Source organism: Motacilla alba, chromosome 3 (assembly GCF_015832195.1).
Source record: "Motacilla alba alba isolate MOTALB_02 chromosome 3, Motacilla_alba_V1.0_pri, whole genome shotgun sequence".
Classification (NCBI taxonomy): domain Eukaryota; kingdom Metazoa; phylum Chordata; class Aves; order Passeriformes; family Motacillidae; genus Motacilla; species Motacilla alba.
In genome coordinates, this window is record NC_052018.1 from 100,294,998 (window position 1) to 100,319,496 (window position 24,499).

General features: G+C 42.5%; 2 protein-coding genes across 10 annotated transcripts in view; both read right to left on the bottom strand.

Annotated features, from left to right (window-relative positions):
- Nucleotides 1–12,143, bottom strand: part of SOS1 (SOS Ras/Rac guanine nucleotide exchange factor 1) — a 43,844-nt gene extending 31,701 nt beyond the window's left edge. Inside the window, exons 1-4 of one of the 5 annotated variants that reach the window (XM_038130715.1) lie at nucleotides 11,775–11,791; nucleotides 10,403–10,967; nucleotides 2,877–3,002; nucleotides 560–691 (exon numbers count right to left, since the gene is read on the bottom strand). In XM_038130715.1, the coding sequence (XP_037986643.1) occupies nucleotides 560–691; nucleotides 2,877–3,002; nucleotides 10,403–10,492 (348 nt within the window). In that variant the 5' untranslated portion in view covers nucleotides 10,493–10,967; nucleotides 11,775–11,791. The other 4 variants (XM_038130716.1, XM_038130713.1, XM_038130714.1 and 1 more) reach the window with 4 other exon arrangements.
- A 3,639-nt stretch (nucleotides 12,144–15,782) lies between these two features.
- MAP4K3 (mitogen-activated protein kinase kinase kinase kinase 3) overlaps nucleotides 15,783–24,499 on the bottom strand; it is a 64,819-nt gene continuing 56,102 nt past the window's right edge. For all 5 annotated transcript variants that reach the window (XM_038130955.1, XM_038130953.1, XM_038130952.1 and 2 more), the window contains 5 exons: nucleotides 23,733–23,801; nucleotides 23,484–23,576; nucleotides 21,797–21,867; nucleotides 19,237–19,292; nucleotides 15,783–17,180 (listed from right to left, as the gene is read on the bottom strand). In XM_038130955.1, the coding sequence (XP_037986883.1) occupies nucleotides 17,093–17,180; nucleotides 19,237–19,292; nucleotides 21,797–21,867; nucleotides 23,484–23,576; nucleotides 23,733–23,801 (377 nt within the window). In that variant the 3' untranslated portion in view covers nucleotides 15,783–17,092. The remainder of the gene's footprint in view (nucleotides 17,181–19,236; nucleotides 19,293–21,796; nucleotides 21,868–23,483; nucleotides 23,577–23,732; nucleotides 23,802–24,499) is intronic.

Genomic DNA, 24,499 nt, shown 5'->3' on the forward strand with positions numbered 1-24,499 from the left:
TGAAAACGAAAAAAACAAAAAAGAAAACAAAAAAGCATTCCACTGTTACTCAGTTGATGAAAAAGACACTGAGGATTACAACTCAAACCAGTAAGTAAGCTTAAGAACCTGCTCAATAAAGATTCACCACATACCCACAGCCTATTTTAGGAATAGAAACACAGCAGTTTGTAGGCCTAGAGAAGAAACAGTGTCATTGGAGATGCTGCTCTATTAAATGTGTAAGTGCCAAGAGCCAACTAACTGTCCTAAAAACCTCACTTAAACATTTATGGCTATTTCCACGAGTTTCTTGAGTGTTTTCTTAGTCAGGGAAAATGAAACACAAACAATCAAACTTATACAATGGGTTCTTGGCCTTGTTTGTCCAAGAGAGAACTGAGTGATTTTTAGCTCAGAAATAAGTATATTCCATTAACTGGAACACTTAGAACTATGCAAGAAACACAGATATTTTTAAGTCTTTTAGTTCACAGCTCAGGCAGCACACAGACATTACATGAAACAAAGGGGTTGAGCTGTAACTGCATTCTGAAAGCAAGATTCCATCACTGCTTACCTTTAACAAGGGATGGATTTTTTCTACCGGAAGAGATAACGGATTCCTTCGTTTCCTCTTCTCAATAGCAGACTGGGCATCAGCTATTGCCCACTTATCAATAGGATGGGGGAAACTTTTTTGAACACGATCCTTAAGACAAGAAAACATGACCAAGGAGTAAATGCACCATCTGAATGATCTCAGCAATGTAACTGTGTTATCAAACTGCTTTCTATTACTTAACAAAGAAATGGTTGTTAATATTTGTATTTCAACAATAAAAGCTTATACAACATGTGTAAATGTTATCATTTTGGAACATGCTGCTCACGTGCGTAAGGCTGTTTTAGGGTATCATCATCAGAGAATTATCTACTGCTCAAAATTTAAGAATGAAGCTGCAACTGAAGGCACAGTTTGCTCCCCTTGTGTCCATGCCTGGTAACTCAGTATTTCAATACATGACTACATACCTGACACTTTATTCCCTGCACAGGATGGTCACTGAATGAAATGATAACAGGCTTTTTGTTTTGCCTTTACTGATCAGCACATGGTCCAGTCTAAACACATGCACACTGCCCTGATGATGACAATGAACATAACAGGAGAAGAAAATGTCCAACAGCACCCACATATTGTAAACCAGTTTCAGGCTGCAGGTGGGCCAGACATGGCCCAGTTTATTTACTCCTTCCAGCAGTACCTGGGGACCCCTGCACACTCCCATGCATTGAAGAACTCTCCTGCTGGAACTCACACACAGGACTCTGGAGAAAGCATTAAACCATTCCTTTTTGTAGCCCTAGTGTCCACAGATGCAAGAAATTTATTTTCTCACATAACTTTACATTTGATTTTTTCAGACCACAGTTCCCACTGACTGTTTCAGTTGCGAGTGCTCACTTACGTAAATATGGCTCCTGTTTGAGTAACCATGAAATGAGGAAGACGAAATTAATGACCACTTACAGAGAGCTGGCACAGGAAAAAGTACACAAACAAAAAATTGTCTAACAGAAAAAAGAATATTATTCTCTAAAGGTAATACCCAAAGTGCAAGCTTTTTTTTCCTTCATAACACTTCGGCAAAAGGAACACAGAGGTCCTACCAAAAAAAAAGTTTGATTCACTATCTAATCCCAATTCACACTCCTAGTCTATTGACTGAACAATGGTGTCCCAGGGGAAAAAGGAATTTGTTTGAACATATAATTAAAAACAGCATAATTGTGCATGAACACCAAGGGGCTAAATGGTGGTTGCTTGATCATCTCTACTTTTAGCATTTCTCCTGCCTTCACAGCTGTAAGAGTCATAATACAACACTTTGTGTCGAGGTTTTTGTCAGTGTTGTTTGAAACAGCATTAAACAACCTTCCCCAAAGCTCTTGTCTCTTGAGCTGCCAAACCAGAATGATGTTGCAAAACCGGTCAGCCATTAAAGAGGACACTGGAACACCACTGGAGGTGTCAGTGTTCAAACGGGAAGAAGAAGGATGAAATTCATCAATCTTGATCTCTAAGACAGCCACATTTTTGAGGGTTTTTTTGTCAGTGAGATTTTATTTGCCATTAGTCCACTTTCTTCAGAACGCGAGGAAGTCACTTGGCACAGGCCCTGGCACCAAGCACTGGAAACCAACAGGCACACCGACTCTGTAGCCTGGCACCAAAAATCTTTAAACCATGGTTAAGCACCAAGTGTTACCCCAAGGTATTCACAGTCCTACAAATTTAAGTGACACAGCTTCACTAATTTGTTCCTCAGATGGAAAAACTCTTCAGCTCAACCTCTCTTCTTAAACATCAAGGTGCTCTGCTGAGCAGCAGAGGTTGGAGATCTTTGAAGAGGCAATGGTAAGAGACGAGGTCTCTGTACAGAGAAAAGAAGTATTCCTAACTCCTTCTGAAAAAGTGACTGAACTGTTTTTGTTTTAATTTCTGAGACAGCAGGGGATATATCAGCCTAAATTACCATGCTGAAAAAGCAGCACAGAGCTTCAGACTAAGCAGCTGTAGTTTGCATACAATCTCAGTGGGGGAAAAAAGGTCTTTTGAAAGGAACCAGTCAGCTTTATACACAAAACTTACACTCACCATCCACTGAAAAGTAATACAGCATACAGACAGTTCTGCTGTGCACTGAACAATAAATTCAATTGATAGGAAAATGAGTATTAGGGAACTCAGTAGGCTTTATGCAGAAGGCTGTGCTTCATAAAGATACATAATTACTGGTATCCTTTTTGCATTGTGAAATGGTTAATATAGTAGCTTTCATGTAATAGTTCAAATCATTTGCAATAACATTTGTAGTAAGTGTTCTCTATACCTCTACATCCAGAAAACTTCTTGGTTGAGCTTGACACAACATGTTTAACAATTGAAGAATTAACTCCTCCACATACTGCAATGCATCTTCAGTAGAGGAAAGCTTAGGATGGACTTGCACCTGAACCTAAAGGAAAGAAGAATTCAAGATTTGAGTTTTGTTCTTCCCCAAACCACCTGCTTTACTTGCAGAAAAAAAAGATGACAAAACCCAAGCCAAACAGCCCAGAAAAATACAATAATGTAGCTCTGTTAAGGTCCATCAGACAAACCTGAGTGAAACCCTCGCACCTGAAAGAAATATAAATCTAAAATGCTTTATGTACTCAAATCACTATGAATTGTATTTAATATCAAGAAAATTGTTAATTAATAACTGTGCTTAACAGTGCAATTAGAAAAACTTTTAAAGCCCTTGCATATACTTATCTCTTTCCACTAGCTCTTTAACCACTGTTTTTGCAAGAGCTTTCAGCAGTTGGGGTTCTCCCCCTTTGACACGATCCATAACAACGAAATACAGGACATTTTTCACAGAGAACACTACAGAAACAATGATTTCAGTAGCATTTATTATTTCAAATTATTGAATCCATTCTCAGTAAGCACTCATAAGATGTGCTTAGAAGTTTCTTTCTATAGTGTTTGTTTTTTTTTAATGTTAGCCTCTACAGTAAAAAAAAAACCTTCAAAAAAGGCCACAGTACTGTTCTGGCATTAAGTGGCAACTGAAAAGATTTTGAAAATTTGGTCCCAATATGTTTACCTGTGTGTCTAATTTCTTACTGGTGCAAATTCAACAAGGAACAATCCCCTTTGCTCATTCTATTTTTTTCCCAGACAGTCATGTAACTTCTGAAACCTGAGGTATATTTTTCCTTTGCACTTCTGTAGTTCACAAATTAGCACAGTTTCAGCCACCCAAAATTTCAGGTACACAAAGCTCAGTGCTTCAGAGCTTAAACAGACAGTTTAATCTCAGTTCTACACCGATAGCAAATATTATGCCAGAGCAAGCAGACTTTCGCAATGCATCTGTCAAGCCCCAATTTCATCATTTTACTGTTACCCTGCACACAACTCAAAATGCCTTCAGTTCTCTCAATCACTAACATGAGAGCCTAACAACTCTGAAGCAAAACCCAACAATCTGCCTCATCCCAATGTTAAACCCATGTCTATATTCAAATAATGCTGCCATGATTATTTAATTTCACACCTGAGTCTTAATTCCTGTTTGCAGTTATAGCAAGAACTAAATGTTATGAAGTTCAAACACACAACAGCCTCAAACAGAAATCCACCTGCCTGCTAAGGCACTCATTAGTCTGAAAGCTTCATGTCTGGGCATAGTCCTGGTGCTCACTTAACTGCTGTTGGGATTCAAATACGCAGGATCACGCGTTTGGCTTCTTGCAGACTGCACACCCTTATTCAGCAGGTCTTAAAAAACACCTCCAGAAGTCACTGCTTTTTAAACTTAAAAGCAGTCTGGCAAAAATAGAACAGAAGAACTTCTCTCCATTTGACTACCTAACACAACTATTTTGATTATGCCCACAGTTTCACTTTTCCTAAGAACTTTACTATGCATAGCTAGAGTGTGTTTGTGGAGCGACACGAATAACAGCATGCCAGGCAGTCCCAAACATTATTTACAATTCAAACACTGACATCTGAAATACTGTACCAGCTTGGAACACCTTAACACCAGAAATTACAGACTTGCCAAAGTGTTCTCTTAAAGAGCAGAGCTGCTGTTCTCTTAAAGAGCAGAGCTGTCTGGAAGATGCTGCCTTTAATGTGTACTTTTTTTAAGGCAGAACTGAAGAGATTTGTATTACAGTGTCCCTATATTATGCTCCAGTACTCTGTATTTCAAGAAGTGTTAAATTACCAAGTCAATTCAACAAAAATACTCTAAAAATACGGAGCATGATGAACTGGAGTGATGAAGAGCAGCTCTTTTTTCTCCTTTACTTAGAAAACAGACCAGATTTTAATCACCTCATTACAACTCCTTTGGTCTGTAACACACAGCCTGTAAGAATAAGAACAAACAAACAAAAATACCACATCAGGCCATAACCTGAAACATTATCCACAGTTAGCCAAAACAGAGTCAACAGTGATAACCTACTCGAGTTCAGGAGATAAAAGTTTCATTTTCCCTAAGCATTTCTGTCTGGGGACAGTGACAACATCCTTCTCAAAGGCCACTGCCCAGATCCACTTTAACAGAACATGCACCTTGGCAGAAGAAAACATCATGAGTTGCCACTGGCTTGCCAGCACAGCTTATCTATATTAAGTAGAGGGTAAATAACCTTCATTGCTACGTGACACTTAGTATCAGTTAGGGTTCAAAGTCATACAAGTGAACAAAAGAAAACAACCAGACTAACAAGGAAAAGTACAGCATGGTTCCGCGCACAATTATCACAGAAATGTGTAATTTCAGTATCTGCACTACTGTAGTACCAAAGGCTCAGACTGAGAATGACAGAGTGTTATTTGAGGGTACTCGGTGCAAGTCCCAAGTCCATTATCAAGACATGATGCAAGACTGGGTAAGATGCAAGATTTAGCAAAAGAAGACAAGAAATGGGAACATCTGTTAGCAAAAACCATCACATGATTAGTTTCAAAAAAAAAAGAGAAGATTGAATTACCAGGGGCTTTCCATCTTTCTCATAAAGCGATCTTATATTTTAATTTAGAAAACCTAGGCCACCCTGCCTTATCACCCTTGAAAAGAGGGAGTATGGCTTGAATCCCACCAGATCCTTCAATCCCACTTAGGAAAACACATGATAAAAACAGACTAACAACTTCTGAAGTGTTGTGATGTTTAGATCAGATTCTTATCTAAACATTTAACCTCTCCCTTTAAATAATGACAGAACCATTCCCTTCCCTCCTACACACTTATGATAAGGGAAATTACTAAAAAAAACAGTGTAAAAACTTTTAAAAGAAGCTTCAAATCTTCAAAATACTCCATAAATTCCAAAGGACAAATACAACCTACATCAGCTACAAATCCCTGCCACCATGGCTGTTTTCACTCAACTCATGTATTCACTTTTTTGAATATCCAATCTTCTCAATCTTTCCTAATTCTCCAAAGAGAAATGGTTGAGTTTTCTTTATTTAAAGATAAGCAGAGCCAGCATTTCTTGAACAGCTTTTCAGGATCTGCTTAAGAACATCAGCAGAGACAAAGAGTGCCTGCTTAAAAAAAAACAACCACATTATAACACTTAAAGAAAATTCTACAATACGAACACTTGGCTTTTTCTTCCCCTGCCTTTTTTGTCCTCTTCCCTTAATATCCACAAAAGCAAAGCATTTTCTATCAGGAACAGCAAGACCTTAAAAGTTACGCAGCCATTAATCTAAACTGGCAGAAAAAGTCAATGAAATCAACAACAAAGAAGGAAGTAATTAATGTATAGTACAAATATAGCTGACCTTTACTTAACAACCTATAGCAGCTTATTTTACATAAAGTCTTCTCCAACTCAACCAGGTTTTTTTCTCAAATTCTCCATAATAAATTAGAATATAAACATTCCCACAAGCCTCACAGGGAGCAGTAGGAACTTTAAACCAAACCCTGAGAAACATTTCAGTTAAAGGTCTGCAGATCTAACGGCTTTGGGTTACACAGAGGCTTGGTCTCCCAACAGGTCCAACACAACAACTCCTAGGCTGGTCACAAGATGACCCAAACCCCAGCCTAGAGTGACACTCAACAGCTTGTTCTGCACTAGGAAGATGTGTTTGATAATAGATAAAGAAGGAAGACACAGTGAATTTAACAATCTGAGTGATACATCCTCAGGAACAGTTTTCAGTTACCTCTTCCTCAGTGGCCATGCGAAAAAGCCTAACAGGTTGCTGGTAAGCTGAAAAATTTCAATTAAGGATGAAAAACCCTGGCTCCAGAGACTTCTTAAAGCAACTTCACGTTACATAAACACCAGCTTTATGCTCCAAGTCGTCATTAACAATCAACACAATCAGGTTCACGGGTGTTCTGTTAAGTACAGAACACACCAGGCAAATCCTGCAGCTTCAGAAAACAATATCAGACCTGAGCCCATCAGGACAGCAGCAGAAGCTCCAGCTTCAGAAAACAGCATAACAAAAGGAAACCACTCAAAAGGAATTCTAAAGGATATAATTCTAAAGCTACGTAACAAAGTGAAATAAAAATGAAGCATCAACTGCGGGTTACAGATAATTTTCTCAAAACTGGGCAAGACTACCCCTGCAAAAAGTCACATTATGGACCAAAAACAACTCCTGCTAAAGGACAACTGTACCTCACTGCTGAGCATGGGCTGTGCTGCCAGTCTGCCCTGGTGGCAGCTGAAGGGCTTGTAAAGAAGGGTCTAAAGGGAAAAAAGTATCGTATTTACCACATCATATTGATCATGGAAGGGGTTCTGTAATGAGACAACATGCCAAACCACTCTCCAAAGCATTATCAGAGGAGATAACACTTTACTGACTGTAAGCATTTTTCTACACTGAAAATTTTCTAAACCTTTGGAAATGGATTATTAGTAGAAATAATCCATCATAGAAGCAAATTTGGCAACAGAGGAGATTATTCTGGCAAGAATTTTCTTCAATTCAGCACCTTCCAAAGTCTTCACTAATGCTGTAACTCTCATTTTCACTCAACACATCCTTTCTTTATTTTCCCTCAGTGACTAAAAAACCACTGACAAGCTTACCACTAAACACTCCAGAACAAAGTACTTTATGTACACCTTGCATGGATGAGTGTTCTTATAGAGTCAGCACTCCTTAAAAAGCTTTTTCTTCTATTCTTGTACATCTCTGCTGATATTTGGTAACCCTGACCATGTTCTGGTACCTTGATCAATTAAAAATACAGGAAATAAAATCAAATACAAGTGTCTTGGATGCACTCTTCAACAACAATTCATCAAGGATGCAGAATGTGGATTTTTGGTAACATTTCTGCTGATGTCTCAAAAAGGCAGCAGTATTACACTGCTCGACTGAGCAGGTGAAAAAAGTCATGCAATGAAGACTTCAGCTGCAGGAGGTTCTTAGTTTTACCCTCCACAGCCATCAGAAGAACAGATGACCCAGAGTGACCAGAAATTAAGAAAGCTCAACATCTTGTGTGAAGCAATGCTAAGAGTAAGAAGTGCCATTCTGAGTAGCAAGTGGCAACTGGTTTGTCACCAATTTCAAGAGGCAGGTAATTAAAAATCAGGTAGAAATATCTTTGTCAACAGCAGCTTCCTGAGAACTCTGTAGTGACTGAAGCAGCTTTTCCCATGTCTTTTGCTCCACGAAAGGTCCAGATGACACATGGAGTCCCTGGAAGCACGCTGGCAGGAACTGTTTCCTTAACTGAGGAAGCAAATCCCTTCAGCTGCCAAGCCACACCAGTCCCATCATTCTGACCACAACAAATTCCAGCAGTACCCCTGGTTAATTGCTCAACTGATTCAAAACAACTTGAGGTATGCAAAGAGCAGAACACTCTTTTGTTTTTCTCCATCATCAAATGGCTTAAGGTATCCATCAGTAAGGATGACATGCTTCCTACTGCAAAACCAATGGATCAGGAACAAGTGCATCATACATGCGCAGAGAAGTTCTGACTCCACGAACAAATTATACCCACGAGATGAAGTCATAAGGAATGATGTTCAAAAAAACTATCCAAAAGGTTACGACCGGAATAAAGGGTGTAAATTCACTAGCAGAGGAACACCAGTGCTGGAGGAGGCATCACATGGCAGGTGTTACTCCTGAGTCTGTTTTCCAAGGTGCATTAAAAGCTGTTTGTCTCTGTCTCCAGGTACCTGAGACCTCTGGTGTTGCAAATGTCTTGAAACCTTCATCTTCAGCATCTCCCAGCATCTCACCTTCTGTCCTTCCTTGCAACTACAATTTCAGACACCTGTTGTTACTCTTTCTTCCCTCCTTTTCTTGTACCTCATCACCATGATTACTGCCTTTCACCAGCGAACAAAGATCCCTGCAACACTCCTCTTTTGCAGCTTCAAAATAACTGTGACCAGGCAGAGAAGAATCTCAGTTGACATCATTTTCTTCCTAATTGAGTGCACTGGAGTCTATCTTGACAGCATCTGAAGAAGAATCAGAAGAAAAGGGATTACATTGTGATCTCAGTGGTACAAGAGCTGCTCTTTGCAAGTGCAGCTCTACTGCTAAGGTTCATGTCTAATGAAACACAAGGCATGGTCTCCTCTAAGAATTGCCTGATGTAGGAAGAGATTTATTCTTACTCTATATTCTTGGGTTTGCTGCTTGATAAAAAAATAGAATCAGAATAATCCACTGGGAAAAAGAAAGCTATTTGCAATGATTCAACAACACCCATTTTTTAAGAAAGCAATCCCGAGGCTGTAGTTTGAGCACTGCATTAGAAGCCAACTCACAGTTACAAAAGGGCAATGGCATTTTAATGATTCAGTCCACGTGTGGCAGCTTTCCCTGAGAGCTGCAAACACTCCATCCTGGTATATGTGCTCTTACAACGTTAACTTAAATGCCACTCTCCTCAATGGACCTATTAATTCAACACAGGTCTCCACAAACTGTTAAGTCTAATTTCCAGCTCTGCAGGAAATCTTCACAATGCTGCCTCTGCAACCACCTGGTTTCAGGTGTAGTTCAGCTGCTGTCACTACCTGAGACAGTGTCAGCATCTGGTCAGCTAAGGGAGAAGTGAAGGAAAGGTTCTCCTCTAGCAACAATGGGACATACGTGAGCTTCCAAAAGTCTGACTCCTACTGAGACAGCAATGCTCTGGCAATTCAGCAAAGTCACAAGGCACTAGTTTCCCTCCAGGACAGTCCTGCCCTTTGGCCCCACCGGGAAATGCTGCCACCCTCTCCACTTCACCAGTCCCACGTGCTGGCCCTGTAGGTGCAGCTCAGGTCTTTGGCGAGCTACCCAAGGGGTCACTGACTGCAATGCTGCAGTGTTGCACCTGCCTTGTGAACCACGACAGAGGACTGAACACCTCAAGGCAGGTTCATGGGTTTACCTGCCACCTGTGACAGGTTCACTACTTCAGGGGCCTTTATCAGGGCAAAACACCCTACTCAAAACTATCTGTATCTCTGTCACGTTAGGAAAATACACAATATGGTTTGTCCATTAATGAAAAATAAGTAAAATAATTAGAACTTTTGTCTGCCATTTAGTTTTGCTGTAACTCAAGTATTTTGGCTCCGCAGTAAAGCTGGTGACAATCTGGACAGATTATTTACTTCCACCTTTACAAAAACAGCAGTAATAAGCAGCAACAGCCCGAGAGAAGGTAAGAAACAGATGGTGATCTCATGAAAAGCTGAGGTCAAAAGAGCCAACACCTGCCAAAAGTAACCTGCCGAAGTTAAAAGTTTCACTGTGAAGTCTTCAGAACTAACTCCACCTGCTTCCTGTCACCCCCCCCCCTACCCACAAAGAGAAACAGAGCAGACAAAACCAAGACAACTGTACCTTGCAGGGCCAGCTCGTCATCCTTGACAGCTTGTCCTTGTTGGCCTTCTCCTCAGATTCCAGAATTCCTTTTCCCACTGCAGAATTCATCCAATTCCTTCAGGAAGCATCTTTAAAGCAGGGTGACTTCACGAATGTCTTGTCCACTAGGAAGAAATCTTGCACTTCAGATGCCAGAAGTTATCCCAAAGTTTTAATGCTTGCTTGCTTTGAATCCTCACTCTGTGTACTCCAGTTGTCAGCACTGACACTCCTTCCAAATCTGATAAACATTTGCTGCACCATGGAATAAACCATCCTCCAAAGGAACAAGCTCTCTGTGGTTGGGACCTTGGGTAGCTCCAGTTTCCAAGCAGGCTTCAGTTGGATCGGTATCCATGTGCTCACAAGCACCACAAGTGAGCCGTGTGGTTAGGGCTGAAGTTTCAAGGAAGCAACTATCCAGGGATAAGACATTAACAGCACGTGCTACAGATGAGACAAGCAAAAAGACTTCCAAGAACTGGACAAAGCCACACAATGCTGGAGACCTCAAAGAGCATGCCCAGAGAAGAGAGGCAGTACACTGCAAGGGGAAATTAGGAAAAAATACTGCATGGGTACAACTGCAGTGCCTGAGACCTCTCAACCAGCCCAAGGAAGGAGCTTTTCAGGCAAAGTTGCAGTGAATCGCTGTAACTAGACAGTAACTCAGAAAGTGTTGCCGTGCAGGACTAAACCATGTGAAGTTCTGCAATCTGAAGCCGGTTCAGGTAACAGTGTCAGAAAACTTGTTCTTAAGCCTTCCACTTTCTGGGTTCAGGATGGAAGAGGAGCCCCCACAATTTTTTCCTCTCTTCCGAATAAATTCTTTCCACGCCACAGGCACAAGCCTCACCGTCCTGAGGGAGCAAGACTTGCTAGTTTGTCCTGATTAAGCCTTCTCAGCAAAAAGGTATTTAAACTACGAGAAGGTTAACTAAAAGCCATTAGACACGAACACTAATTAACAAAAATTCTCTCAGGAGCTGCTCGTAACAATCCCCCCCTATTCCCAGTCGTGTCAATAAGGAAGATCGGCAGAAACCCGCAGCAGCACCACTTGCGTCCCTCCGGCCCGAGGGGGGACAGGACTCGCGTGTCCATCACACGGCTTTTTATCTACACGGCTCCGTCTGTCAGAGCATCGCCCCAGCGCGGCTGCCGAGCCCCTGCTCGCAGGGGCACCCACCGAGGCGGCCGCCAGCGCTGCGGGACGGCGCCGACCGACCCCCGGCAGCCCCGGAGCCGCTTCCGGAGCGCGGGGAGCCCCGGGCGGCCCCGCGGCCCGCCCGGCGCCCAGCCCGATCCCGCGGCCGGGCCCTCGGGGCGCGGGTACCCGGCCGCCCCTCACCTTCTTGAGGGCGGGCACCAGCAGCCCCCGCCACTTGGGCGCGTTCTCCTCGCTGAAGAACTCGTAGAGCAGCGGCTGCGCCTGCATGGTGCCGCCGGGGCGGGCCGGGCGGGCCGGGAGCCGCGCGGGAGGGCCGGCGGCGCTCAGCGGGAGCCCCGGCGCTCCCCCGCCGCCGGCGGGGGCGGCAGGCCCGCAGCGGCGGGGGGGGGGCGGCGGCTGCCGCATTCCCCGCCCCGGCTCGCGGGGGTGGCCGCGGGGGCGGCGGGGGGGGCGCGCGGCGGGACGGGGGTCGCGCGCGGGCCGCGAGGGGCGGGGTCGGAGCGCGAGCGCCGCCGCCTCCCCGGTCCCGTCCTCGCCCGCTCCGTCGGCGGCCGCGGCGCATGCGCGGAGCGGCGGCGCCCCGCGGCCCCCGCGCCTGCGCCCCGCCACGCGCGGCCGCGGCCTTCCTGGCGGAAGTGACGCAGGGGGGCGGGCCGGCCGCGCGCCCCCTGCCGGCGGGAGGGCGAATGGCCGCTCCCTGGAACCGCTCGCGGCCCGGGGCCCGGGACAGGCGGGGATGGATCGGTGTAGGACACACGGGAGTGGATCGGTGTGGGACACACGGGGATGAATCAGTCTGGGACACGCGGGGGTGGATCGGTGTTGTTATAAATAAGAAGCTTGACTAGGCCAATATTCAAGCAGCAATCAATTTATTAATTAATGTGGTAAAGTATGAGCAAAACAGCGCTGGGTGCAGTGGGGGAAGTTTTCCCTCCAGCTGCACACCGATGGTTGAGGCTTACAAGTATTTATAGGGGTGTACATAAGCTTTTTTCAGCAGTTTCTATTCCAAATTTTTACGTCACAATTCTGTACACTATTGTGAGTTTGTTTTTCTCAGGATGTACCCCAGAAAGGAGCATCCCCAGATGGTGGGGTCCGACTTCCGAAAGAAGAAAGAGGCCTCCCAGCTGGTGTGGTCCGGACTCCAGATGTGTGTCCACCTTTTAATTGCACAGACTATAAATCTCATAACAGTGATGTCCAGCTTCCCTTGGTCGAAGCTATCAATCCTTGGGTTGATGTTCATCTTCCTTTCTCAAGCTGCTTTTTACTGTTTTGCTAAGGTGTCGAGATAAGCATGTTTCCTTTACATATATTCTAAACTTATATTTTCAAAGCTCCTTACTACAAGCAATATTCTAAAATTATACTTCAAAAGGTTATTATTGCAAAGCTGTTCAATGCTTAGCTACGTGCAGAAAGTTCCTGTCCAGCAGCAACATCCTTAAAGCTTTAATTCAGATGCTATAAAGGTTAACTGCAAACAAAGGATAAGTTCAAAGGCCTTCTTCCATGCTTTACTGCCTCGGTTATTTTTTAGAATTCATCCTTTAATTGTCCCATGATCAGTTTCCACACATATCACAATCACAAGTACGTATGTTGCCTGTATGTGCCTGACACGAAACACAGCTTTGTATCTCACAGTGTGGGACACACGGGAGTGAATCAGTGAGGGACACGCTGGGATGGATTCGGCTGAGACAAGAAATTGGACAAACATTCCAGGAGGCCTTGTGTGGATAGACAAGGACCTCTTGGACAAGCTCAGACACTAAAAGGGTGGAAGGGAGGGTGGAAGCAGGAGCTGAAGCCTGGCTTCAGAGAGGTTGTCATACAGAGAGGATTCGTACAGAGAGGTTGTCCGAGCAGCCAGGGATCAGGTTAGAGGAGATAAAGCTGTGAGACAATTAAACGTGGCTAGGGACATCAAGGACAAGAAGAAAAGCTTCTGCAGATATGTGGGTGATAAAAGGAACACTAGGAAAAATGAGGACCCTCTCTGGAAGGAAAGAGGAGATGAGACTACCTGAGACGTGGCAAAGGCTGAGGTGCTCAATTTTTTGCCTCTGTCTTCACCAGGATGTGCTCCAGCCACAGTGCCCGAGCTGTAGAAGGGAAAGGCAGGGACTGGGGGACTGAAGAATCACCTGCTGGAGAAGATCGGATGCAAGGCTATCTAAAGCACCTGAAGGTGCTCAAGTCTATGGAACCTGATGAGATGTATCCACACGTCCTAAACAAACTGGTGTCTCCCTCCCCGGACAAATCCCTACAGCTTCTTCTACACCACTCATAGATGACGCAGGCCTTCCTATATTTTAGGTGTGTTTCCTTGGAGGGAAGCAAGACTTTTGGGCACACTCCCTATTTTCACCAGCTATTTTCCCATGCAATCCTTCAAAACCCAGCAAGGCTATAGCTAAAGCTGAACCCTGTGGGATGTAAGAAATGTCCCCTGCCTGGGGGATACATCCACCCCCACCAGAGCTCGAAGCATTTCTGGGCTCCCCCAGCCCCACTGCAAGCTCCCCATGGCAAAGCTGCAGGCAGCTAGCACCACTGCTTTCCGTTAAGGGCTGTGGGAATGCAGAATTTCAATCTGAACCCCCTCTTTTTTATGCCACCAGATCCAGTTCTGACACAGGCAGGCAGCACTCCATGGAAGGATAGGCAAGAAAAAGGTGTTCATTGCCCTGTGATCCCAGCTTCCAGGAGCACTTCTGTAACACACACAATGCCACTGCTTTCTTTGTTCCCTATAAGAAGGCTCAGTTTGGGCCAAGGCTCAAACTCAGCCCCTGCACTGATCAGATTTGACTGCCAGGATGGTGAGTGCCTGATCCTGTGGTCACATCAACTCTCCTGCCTGCCAGCAGCTCCTTCCAAGTGCTAGGAGGCAGTGTGGAAGGGACCAGGAGGAGGAAAAGGGAAGCACAGAGGTGTTTGGAGGAGCTGTGTCCACCATCCATGGCAGAGGCCTCACTGTAACCTCATGGTGCCTGTGATGGGGTTTCCTGGCTCTGACTGGGCTCCCATCAGTCAGCCACACACTGATCCCAATCCTACACCACGATTCCAGTCATAAGCTCCTACCAGGCATGGCTCAGGAGAACTTTAGTTCAAGGCAACTTCAGGTCTAGCAAAGGAGACCTTTTGATTTACCAGACACCCAGGCTCCTGGGCTCAGCTGTCAGCAGAGTAGGCAAGCAGCTTGAGATGTGGGAAAGGCAGTTTTGTGGCACAAACCCCAAATCCTGCAACAGGATAATTCCTCAAAAAAGCAGGAATTCTTCACTTCTTATCTTTGAGGCTAGAGAGCTGCATGAGAAAAGCAAAGCTGTTCTGATTATACCAATAGACTGGAAACATGCCCTAGCACAATGCCTCCTTCTTCCCACGTGCTGCTGCTCTGTCCTCTTTAGCCCTTCCGGCTGCATCCCTGCATGCATGCTTGTACCAAAAATGCCCAAGCAGAGTAAAAACCAGTAGCCCTTAGCCTCTGGTGCCTATAATTCAGCAATGGCCTGAGGAGCCTGGCCCCAGCTACTGCAGGACCCAGCCAGGAGGAAGCATGTTCATAGTACAGCAGCTGTAGTGCACCTTGCCATGTCTGAGCGATTTTCTGCATGTCCAAGTGAGGAACAGTCCACAGGAGGCAGGATGGAAATCGCCCCTGGGGATTTCACAAGGGTGCTGTGAAACACACACAACTTCTCAGCTTTTCTGAAAATTCAGCTGCTCAGCAGTGAGGCTTGTGCCACCACCTCTTCCCCCACAGGGTGAGGTGACACTCAGGACAAGGAACAGCCATGATGGGGCTGGCAGAAGCAGTGAGCTTGAGGCCCACAGGCAGAAAAATAAACCTGCTGGAAAAAAAAAGAATAAATCAGTTTTGCAATCAACAGAGGCGGAACAGCAGGAAATGGAGGGAAGAAACCACACAAGGTGGAATTCGGAAAGACTTGGCTGAAATCTACGTGTCCACTGCCCAAAGGCCAAAAGGGTATTGATGCCAACCCAAACTGAGTGGAGCTCCAGCAACCTCTGCTCATACATTCAGAGACGCCCAGCTTCTGTGTTTGGCACAACCATTTAATAGCAGAATTGAAAACTCAGTATGTTCCATTTTAGTCTTATGTGGAAAATCAGTGCAGGTGATAATCTAATTGTACAACAACATGTTAAAAAAATTTATTTTACATTATATACATTAGGGAACATATTTCAAAGCATTACCCATCACAACAATAACGCAGGCCATAAATCACTTTTAATTTAGTTTGGTTTTAGTGTATATTATCACAATAAAATATAAAGAACATATACAAAAAAGGAGTCAAATGTGTGCATTTTGCTTAAAACTTGGCATTTACACACTCCATTGGAAAATAGCAATCAAAAATACTTCTGATCAAAACTAAGTTCCCGTGATGCGTAGTAACCATTGTATTGTTTCAATGAGGTAGTAACTAAATTTTGGCCATGTGTTAACATCCTAAAATCAAGAAAAGTGTGAAAATGGTTATAAGGCCAAAAAAAAAAAAGTCAAAATGGCAACATCTCTGAGCCATTTCCACAATGTGGAATGTTGCTCCTTTTCATCGTGATATGAAACTATTTAGTAAGACAAACAGTAATAACTACTTTTTATCATTGTATACACTAATAATTCAAACACCTATTGCAGAATTATAGCCAGGTACCACTAGTCTGGGACTGACACCCATCCATAAGGTATTGTTTTCAAGCATAGAGAAGTAATCATAAGGAAAGTTTTAATTAAATATAAAAATACAGGTGTTTAACTGGTTTGTTTCACAAAGGAATCTACCCAAATAAACAAAAAAAAAAAAGGAACTCTGAAGCCCAAGTCATATCCACAAAGTCACAGCTTACCTTTGTGACTAAATACATCACATCTCAATACATTGTGCAAACATGAACACCAGTGTGTTGTATTGAAATTAAAACAAGATTGTAATCTGATTACAGCCTTGGTTACAATTTCTAAAAGTTAATATTTATTTGTATTAGTAAATTACATATAATAAAATACAATAGTGTTGCTAAATGTACTATATTTGTTGCTAGAATCCCACTTTATAATAAACACATGAGACATCCTTATAATAGTACCCCGATTTAATTTCTGCATCCTCAGTGACTTTTACATCTGTACAGGTAAGACACTTGTACTTAACAGGAGGACCTCTATCTACAGAAAGTCAGTGTAGGGCTTCAGCAAGAAGTTTCACTGAAAAATACTGCATATGTACAAAGATTACATAACAGTAAATTAAGCACTTCTGTGGTATCATAATGCTTCTGTGTCCATACCACAAACAATTCTCATCTTCCTCTCATGCCACAATAAATTATAAAGTAACTGAAGTGGGGTTACTGCAGCTTTTGTGCAATTCCAGCCAGTCACGAGTGCTGCTGCAGCAGGAGTGTTCTCCTCACAGTGAGCTGCCTGCCACGTGCTGCTCTCAGTAGCTGTTCTCATGCCCTGCCAGGATGTACAAATTGCTGTTGGCTGTCGGGTTGTCCGTCGGCCTGCTCTCCAGCACCACGACCCTGAAATGGAAATTAAAAAAGCCACAATGTCAAGTGATCTTTCATTTAAAAACAACCCTGGGTTTAATTAAATATTCTTTCCTAGGATCCATCTGACTGGTTGTTACTTCTCTTTCCCTGGATGCCCTTAGTCCAAAAGCCCCTCAAACCAATGCCAACCTCAAAGCAAGCTCACAGTTTTACCCAGACAAGGTGTCCAAGGATCTCCCACAGCCTCTCTGGGCTCCTGCTACAGTGTTGAACCATCCTCACCAATCATGTTTATCCCTTTTATGCAGCTGGAAATTTCCTTGCTGCATGTATCCCTTTAGTGAGGGCTTCTGAAAAGGGTCATCACTCCCCTACTGGGCTTGTGCTTTCCTGGAGCTTTGCAAAGCGAACCTATTCATCAGGCTCCAGTTCTGAGAGCTGTTTTTCTGCCTCTTGCCACAGGAATCACAGATGAACAAAGCTGATTCTTCAGTGAGCAACTCTACTTAATCTCTGAGCCTGTGTAACCTAATCCACAGAAACTTCCTCCAGAGCTCTGAATGTTGCAGAGATAAAAATCTGCAGGCAAAGAGAATCCTCAAGGAAAGGACTACTATGTGAAGAGTCTTTTCTCTTACTTTTTCTTGCCACCACTTTTGGCCATCATTGGAGATAAGAGACTGGGTTACATGGGCCTGTAACTGCAAAGATCATAAGGGATGTCTAGTCCAGACCTTTCTCTTCAAAGAAGAGAAATAAGCCATCACAATTTTGTTTCTCAAACTATTTAAAATTTTTTCATCAGGCAAGAACTGCTAAACAGATCAGGACGTTCATGATTGACCTCTCCTCCACAAACATCCTGAAGTGAAGGCAGATTGTGGGAAACTCAAATCCCTCTCGTGGATTCAGACAGGAAAGTTTGCCTGCTGCAAAACTAAAAAACCTGAAAAAAAGCCTGACCTCTACTCAATGTGCTCCACAAAGGGAATGACATCTCATGCAATGAGGCAATTCCCTGCCCATGATGAGAAAGCAACACACAAGCTTTTATTAGACTGACATCAAGGTTTTTGCTTCTCAGTACACCAGCTCCTATGAATTGCCTAGGAAAGGACTCCTGTCACTGGAAAAAGGCTTCACACTCAAGCACAAAACAGGACAGAGCTGCAAGGAAAAGGGTATATGAAGAAACTGGAATTAATGTTTGTTGCAGAGCAAACTCTTTAAACATTGTCTTAGACTTGAAAACTATCAGAGCAAGACAGAAATAGATGGGACCGTATTTGGGCAAGAGGACTTTCTTACAAGGCAGTTTTTTGCAACGTCATTCTAAGATGCGACATGGGTTTATTGCAAGCAGCGTAAGACAGAGGCAATTCTCAAAAGAAAAGTTAACGCCTGAGTTCTTGGGAATTCATTGCTGGTGAAACTGTCATATCAGCATGCACTCCCCTGAAGACAAAACAGCTATTGCTTCTGTGGCTCTTACCAAAGTGCAAAGTTCAACACCAGGGCAGAGAAAGTTGAGGAAGTCAGTGACACTCCTAAAACAGCACTTGGGTCACACAGACAGGTCCCAAAAGCAGTTGCCAAAAACAGCTACACCAGGAGCTATCAAGAGCTCCTACAGGACCTGAACTGTCATGCTGGGACAAGACTGGTGGATTTCCTTTCTGGGATGAAAGTGAGATATTTAAATTTTTAAGTATTTTTTTGCACTTATCTCCAGAAGCAGATTTTGATGAGCTACTGCTGCAGAACATCTGAAAGTAAAGATTTCACCAAGTTAAACAAAAGAATTACAATACAAAAAGGAAAATACTCCTGGAGATTGTGACTACAGCCAAGTAAGAGCTTCTTGCAAGGCTGAGTACTTCTGGAAGCTCACAAACACTTTTAAGGTTTTTATTTTTTAAATTTAAGAAAGAGAAAAGTGAAGAACTGGAAGGCAGACATGTACACAAAGCAATGTCTAAGATGCCTAAAAAGAATTTGCAAGAAACATGCAAAAAGAACTTTTACAAGGTAGGAGAACACACATTATTCCTTTATTTTAGTATGTCCTGTTTACTTCTCATCTTACCTGTCAGATCCCAGAAGCCTGAATATCCTTGTATTATCAGAAATTTCTTGTGTGATCTAGACAATAAAAAGAAATATTTACATGTTACGAGCACACGTGTTTTAATTTTGTTTTTAACATTAGTCAAGAGAAAAGAATTGACTGTGACTGATGTTACCAACTGACTGCCAATTAAAATCCAATAGAGATTATAATGTAACTGTCACTTTTAACTAAAATATAGAAGTTTTCTGGAATTCCTCCTACATTACATGAATTCCTCTGGTAGCCACTGCAAGCACAACAGCAGGGCTCAGCTTGGTACTTGAGTTACCAGTGAAATTCTCTTTACAGCCGTGGCTGAAAGAGGTAGGGTGCAATTAGTGTCACTCTAGAGTGTACATCCAAAAATGGGGCAGGCAAATCACACATAAACCACATTTTGTTGAAATGCTGAATTCTATTAAGAATGCATTAAGTTCATATTCTGAAAACCTTAGAAGAGAAACAATCTAATCTGTGGTACTTAGGCCCACTGCAAAAAGAAAACTTCATCTTTTCACAATTCAGACGAGTGCAACAGACCCATGTGCTCTGTTGGTGAATTATACTTGTGTGATACATCTTTATGGTCATATGAATATCAAAGCACCCAGAAAATCACCATGTTCGTTAATAAAGTCAACCAAAGCCTGGTGCATGCTCCAAAGGGTATTTAGTCACTTTGTGATCAGGCAGCACTGTTTACAAAGCTCCTCTTCTACACAGCTGAATTTCACGCTCTTGGGGAAAGCAGACATTTTTATCTCCTTCCCAGACCCTAGTAATGTTAGCTGATTTAGTGAGCTCACTTCTGGTGCAGAGAACTTGCAAGAGAATTTTAATTCACAGCAATGAAATCCTTCACTTTTCTAAGAAAATTAATTTCTACTTTCTGTGAGGCTAAGGCTGTACAATCTTAGCCCAAATTTTGAACTTCTTGTGTCAGAATTCACAGTTCCCTCTTTCATTTTTCACACTCGATCAAACCACGGCGGAAGGTCACAGTTGTGGAAGGAAATAACTTTGCAAGCAGATCAAGTCATCCCCAATAAGGCCAACTGTATTTGAACAGGGAGTCTGAACTAATGATGTCTTCAAAGAAAGAAATGCTGCAAGTTATGTCAGTCAGCTTTTAGTCCCATGCAACAACTTCCTACCTACTACGTAGTACAAGATTCCCCCAAAGTAGCAAATACGGTCAAGACCTGAGCCTGGCACTGAAGGCTTTTCATATTACAGTAGAAAATACGTTTATTTCTTTTAACAGCTGCAGCTAGTGGGACAGCTAGTACAGATAAGGAATTTAAAAAGGCCCAAAAGCTTACCCTAGACGTGTTCTATCAAGAAAAAGTTTTAGTGGCTTACTTTTCTGTCAACAGCCCAGTTCTGCTTTCAGTTCTTCATTTAGGTTCTGGCTTTGGCTTGACAGCAACAACGCAAGCCAGTGTCTCTGATGCTTTACATAAACAACAAAATGCATCCACCATTTGGGCTGCAGCACACTGGGACATGGCCTCTCCCAGCTGGAGCAGAGCCACTGAGTGCTCTACCAATGGGTAGAGCAATGCACAAATGCCACAATAAACATTTGCACCTTGGAAATAAGAAGCAGTCTGACTCCAGCCTTTGGTTCACACATTGCAGACTCACTGTTAGCACAGACTGGGTGAACTGAGGCTTTGTGCAAGTCAAAGTAGTGCTGGAACAATGTGAGATATCTAAGCTTGGTGTGGTGTGACTGTATGTGTACCTTAAAATACAATTAGTCATAATGATCTCAATTTCTCAGCCAATGAAACAACTGGTAATATTTGTAAATATTCATTAATAACCAAATTAATTAAATTCCTACAAAGTACAGCATTTTCACTAACAGGTACACAAAGTTTGCAGCAAGGAAAAATAAAAACTATTTGGGAAGGTAGTTATAATGGTTTAACTCTGTCTAAAAATCACATCAAATGGGCTAAAAAAGTGACTACAAGGAGATTTTAGGAAAAAAACCAAACAAACCATGTTTAGGTCAACCTGGTATTATTCTACTGAAGATGGAAAAATGTTTCTTGTGAAAGCTGGGCAGTTCTTCAAAGTAATATTAAGCCAAGAGAACATGGAAGAGACTAAAAAACATCAGGCAACTCATTTGACACTGTGACAAAAAGCTGAAGTTTAGTGGTGGAACCACTGACAAAACCCAGATTTTTGCATCCATATGTGAGAGGCTAAGGAACTGACAGTGGTCTTCAAAGCAATTTAAGGTGGAGATTAATATCACCAAGAATTAGACTTGGATATTTTCTATGGCATCCTGGCCTGGTCTTTTGTTTCTGCTTTGCTTGTCAGATGTGAGGGGGTTCTTGTACAGCTCCACCAATGCTTTATAGCTTAAGAAACAAGCTTAGAATGAGAATCCAGCTCCTAGGGCTAACCTAGGAAGTTACTGAAATGTTTCACTCTTTTTCAGAAAACAGCATTGTGCATTTCTCCTCCATGTGGCTTACATTAGAAGCCAGAATTTGAATCAAAATGTAGTACTCACCTCATTTGATCTAAAACTTCTTCCTTGCATGCCGTGCTTCCAGAATGCTAACACACTGTCTTGTAGACAGACTGGTAAGAAAAGAACACTGGAATCAGTTTTGAGGCATAAACTCAACCCTTGCTTCTAAGGCCAAAAGCACAAGACTATAGTTTTGAAATCTGTACATGTATGTTCCATTGTATGACATCCACCCACTCAGATTGCAGAATGTCTCCCAGAAATCACTGAACCTGCCTCAAAAGTAGCTGCATTTATACATTTATTTGTTTCATGAGCAGAGTTTAAAAACATTTCAACCTAATCAGAAAATATTCTAGATGTCTAGTCCTAAATGTGTCATTTTCTTAGAACAGGAAATCCCTTTAATACTTGCAGACAATATAGATGGAATTTTATCAGAAAAGTTCCAGGAGTGTCTTTGGAGACACTGCCAGGACAGTAAAGGCCACTGGAAGCTCATTTTGTAACAAGCACAGTGAGGACTACAGTACATGCAGAGGTCCCAGAGCGAGAAGCTTCAAGCACATTGAATCCTTCCTTCTCCCCATTCCCAATCATCAAGAGCCATAAAAGTAATGTTTTCAGTGGCAATGTTTTCTTGTCTTCTTCTCTGTGGGAGGTTATGTTTGGATGGCCTGAAACTTTAAAGCTTCTCCTCAGAAATAAACTTCCTGCAACTTCTGATGATTTTAGAACCCACTGTTGCTCCTCTTCTGCTGCTACCTTTCATCTGTGCACATATCCATCCTACCCCTCTTTCAACAGCAGGTGGTGCAATCCAGGTATGTAACTACTGGAGAATTGCCAAAAAAATCTATTCTTTCTGTTTCACAAATTTAATTCATTCAAATTCTACACAAGGAAACAAAATTTATGCAACCTGTGACATATCATATAATTTAGTCTTTGAGCTGCTTTATAAAAATGGACTGCACAAACACACATGCAAAATTAGTTAGGCATGGGTGATTCAGAGTTTATGTAGGTTGTGTTAAGGTACTGCCTTAGAGGCTAGAAGTCTTCATCACGCTTCCAAGACATTTAGCTTAATCTAAGAAGACTCCAGGATTATTAGTCCATTCCAGTTGTTCCTAGGAAAGCACATGCTAAACCTTTCACTGAGTCTTCTCACACAAAGTGAAATGAGTGAGGTAGTGCTCCAAATGCCAAAGACTAGACAGGTAGCATACCTAATTCTTTACTGGAACATTGAACAAGTTAATCATAGAAGATCTCAAGTGGGAAGGGACTCATAAGGATCACTTAAGAGCATTGTCCAGATGTTGCATGAGCTCTAACAGGCTTGGTCCTGTGACCACTTCTCTGGGGAGCTCAGTCTAGTGATCAATCACCCTCTGAGTAAAATGTATTCTCCTAATATCCAACCTGAATTTTCCCATATGCAACTTCATATAATTTCCATGCCCTTACTGCTGGTCATGACCTTTGGCTGCCAGAGCACACTGTTGACTCATCTTCAGCTTGCTATCCATCCCAACCCCCAGATCTCTTTCTGCAGAGCTGCTCTCCAGCCTCTCATCCCCCAGTTTGTGCGCATAACTTGGACTACCTCATCGCAGATGCAGAATCCACCACTTGCTCTTGTCAAATTTCATCCAGATGGTGATTGCCCAACTCTCTGACCTACAGGGATATTCAAGACTAATAATGAAACCCAGCTTACCTATTGATTCAATCTGAAAGTCAAACGTGAGCTCCGACGACAGTTTGCGGCTGGATTTTAACCTGCCTTGCAGATTCACTATTTTTATGCAGCCTAGACAATAAATAAGGATATGTTAATCAAGGATGATCTTCAAGATAGAACCTAATTTGGAGACAGACAGTATGCATGTAAATGCATACATATTTATATATATATTTATATATATATATATATATTTTTTTTTTTTTTAGTTGATAATCAACTTACAATCCAAACACACCAAAATGGTATCTCTCTCCAGCTGTGTTACATGGACAACACTCGTCTCCGTAGTGTCTGTAAAAAAATGGCAGTGTTAGCTCATTACATACATTAGCATGAAATTTGAAATGGAAGTTCTAGAGATTGAGACATTGTGATGGACTAGTGTGTTTTATTTACTTAAAATCATCATCTTACCAGTGACATTACTCTTCTCTTAGAGATGCATGTCCACTTATCCAACATGTTGGCTGTGACAGGAAAACTGAAGCTACAATACTGAAGTATGGATTTAATTCAGCCTTTTCTGAGCCATGTCACAAAATCAAACTGACACGTACGTTGTTCTCCATTTATTCTCTCTTGGTGCAATTGAATATTGCTGTTGCAAAAAGCCAGATATATGTAGTCCACACTACGCTGTTTCACTGCACTTCTGTCTTTATTTCTAAATCCTGATAGGGACTTATATACTATTACTTAATTTTTGCTGCTATTTGCAGACAGTCCATCCTGAGATTTTCCAAAAATAGGGGCTTATTTCCTTCTCCAAACCCTCAAAAGGAGGGCTATTTTTTTCTCTTCTGGGTTCCAGCTGCAGCAGTCTCCATCACAGCAAATGGGAATTTGACCCACAAGTGATTAGTAGACATGTCAGCTCAGAAGAGAAGTGTAGTTTTGGTCCATTTGTTTCTTAATATTAAAGTTACATAAAAAGCAACTCTTACTAATTCAACCTTACTGCCAGATTCTGTAGGCATCTTTCATATAGC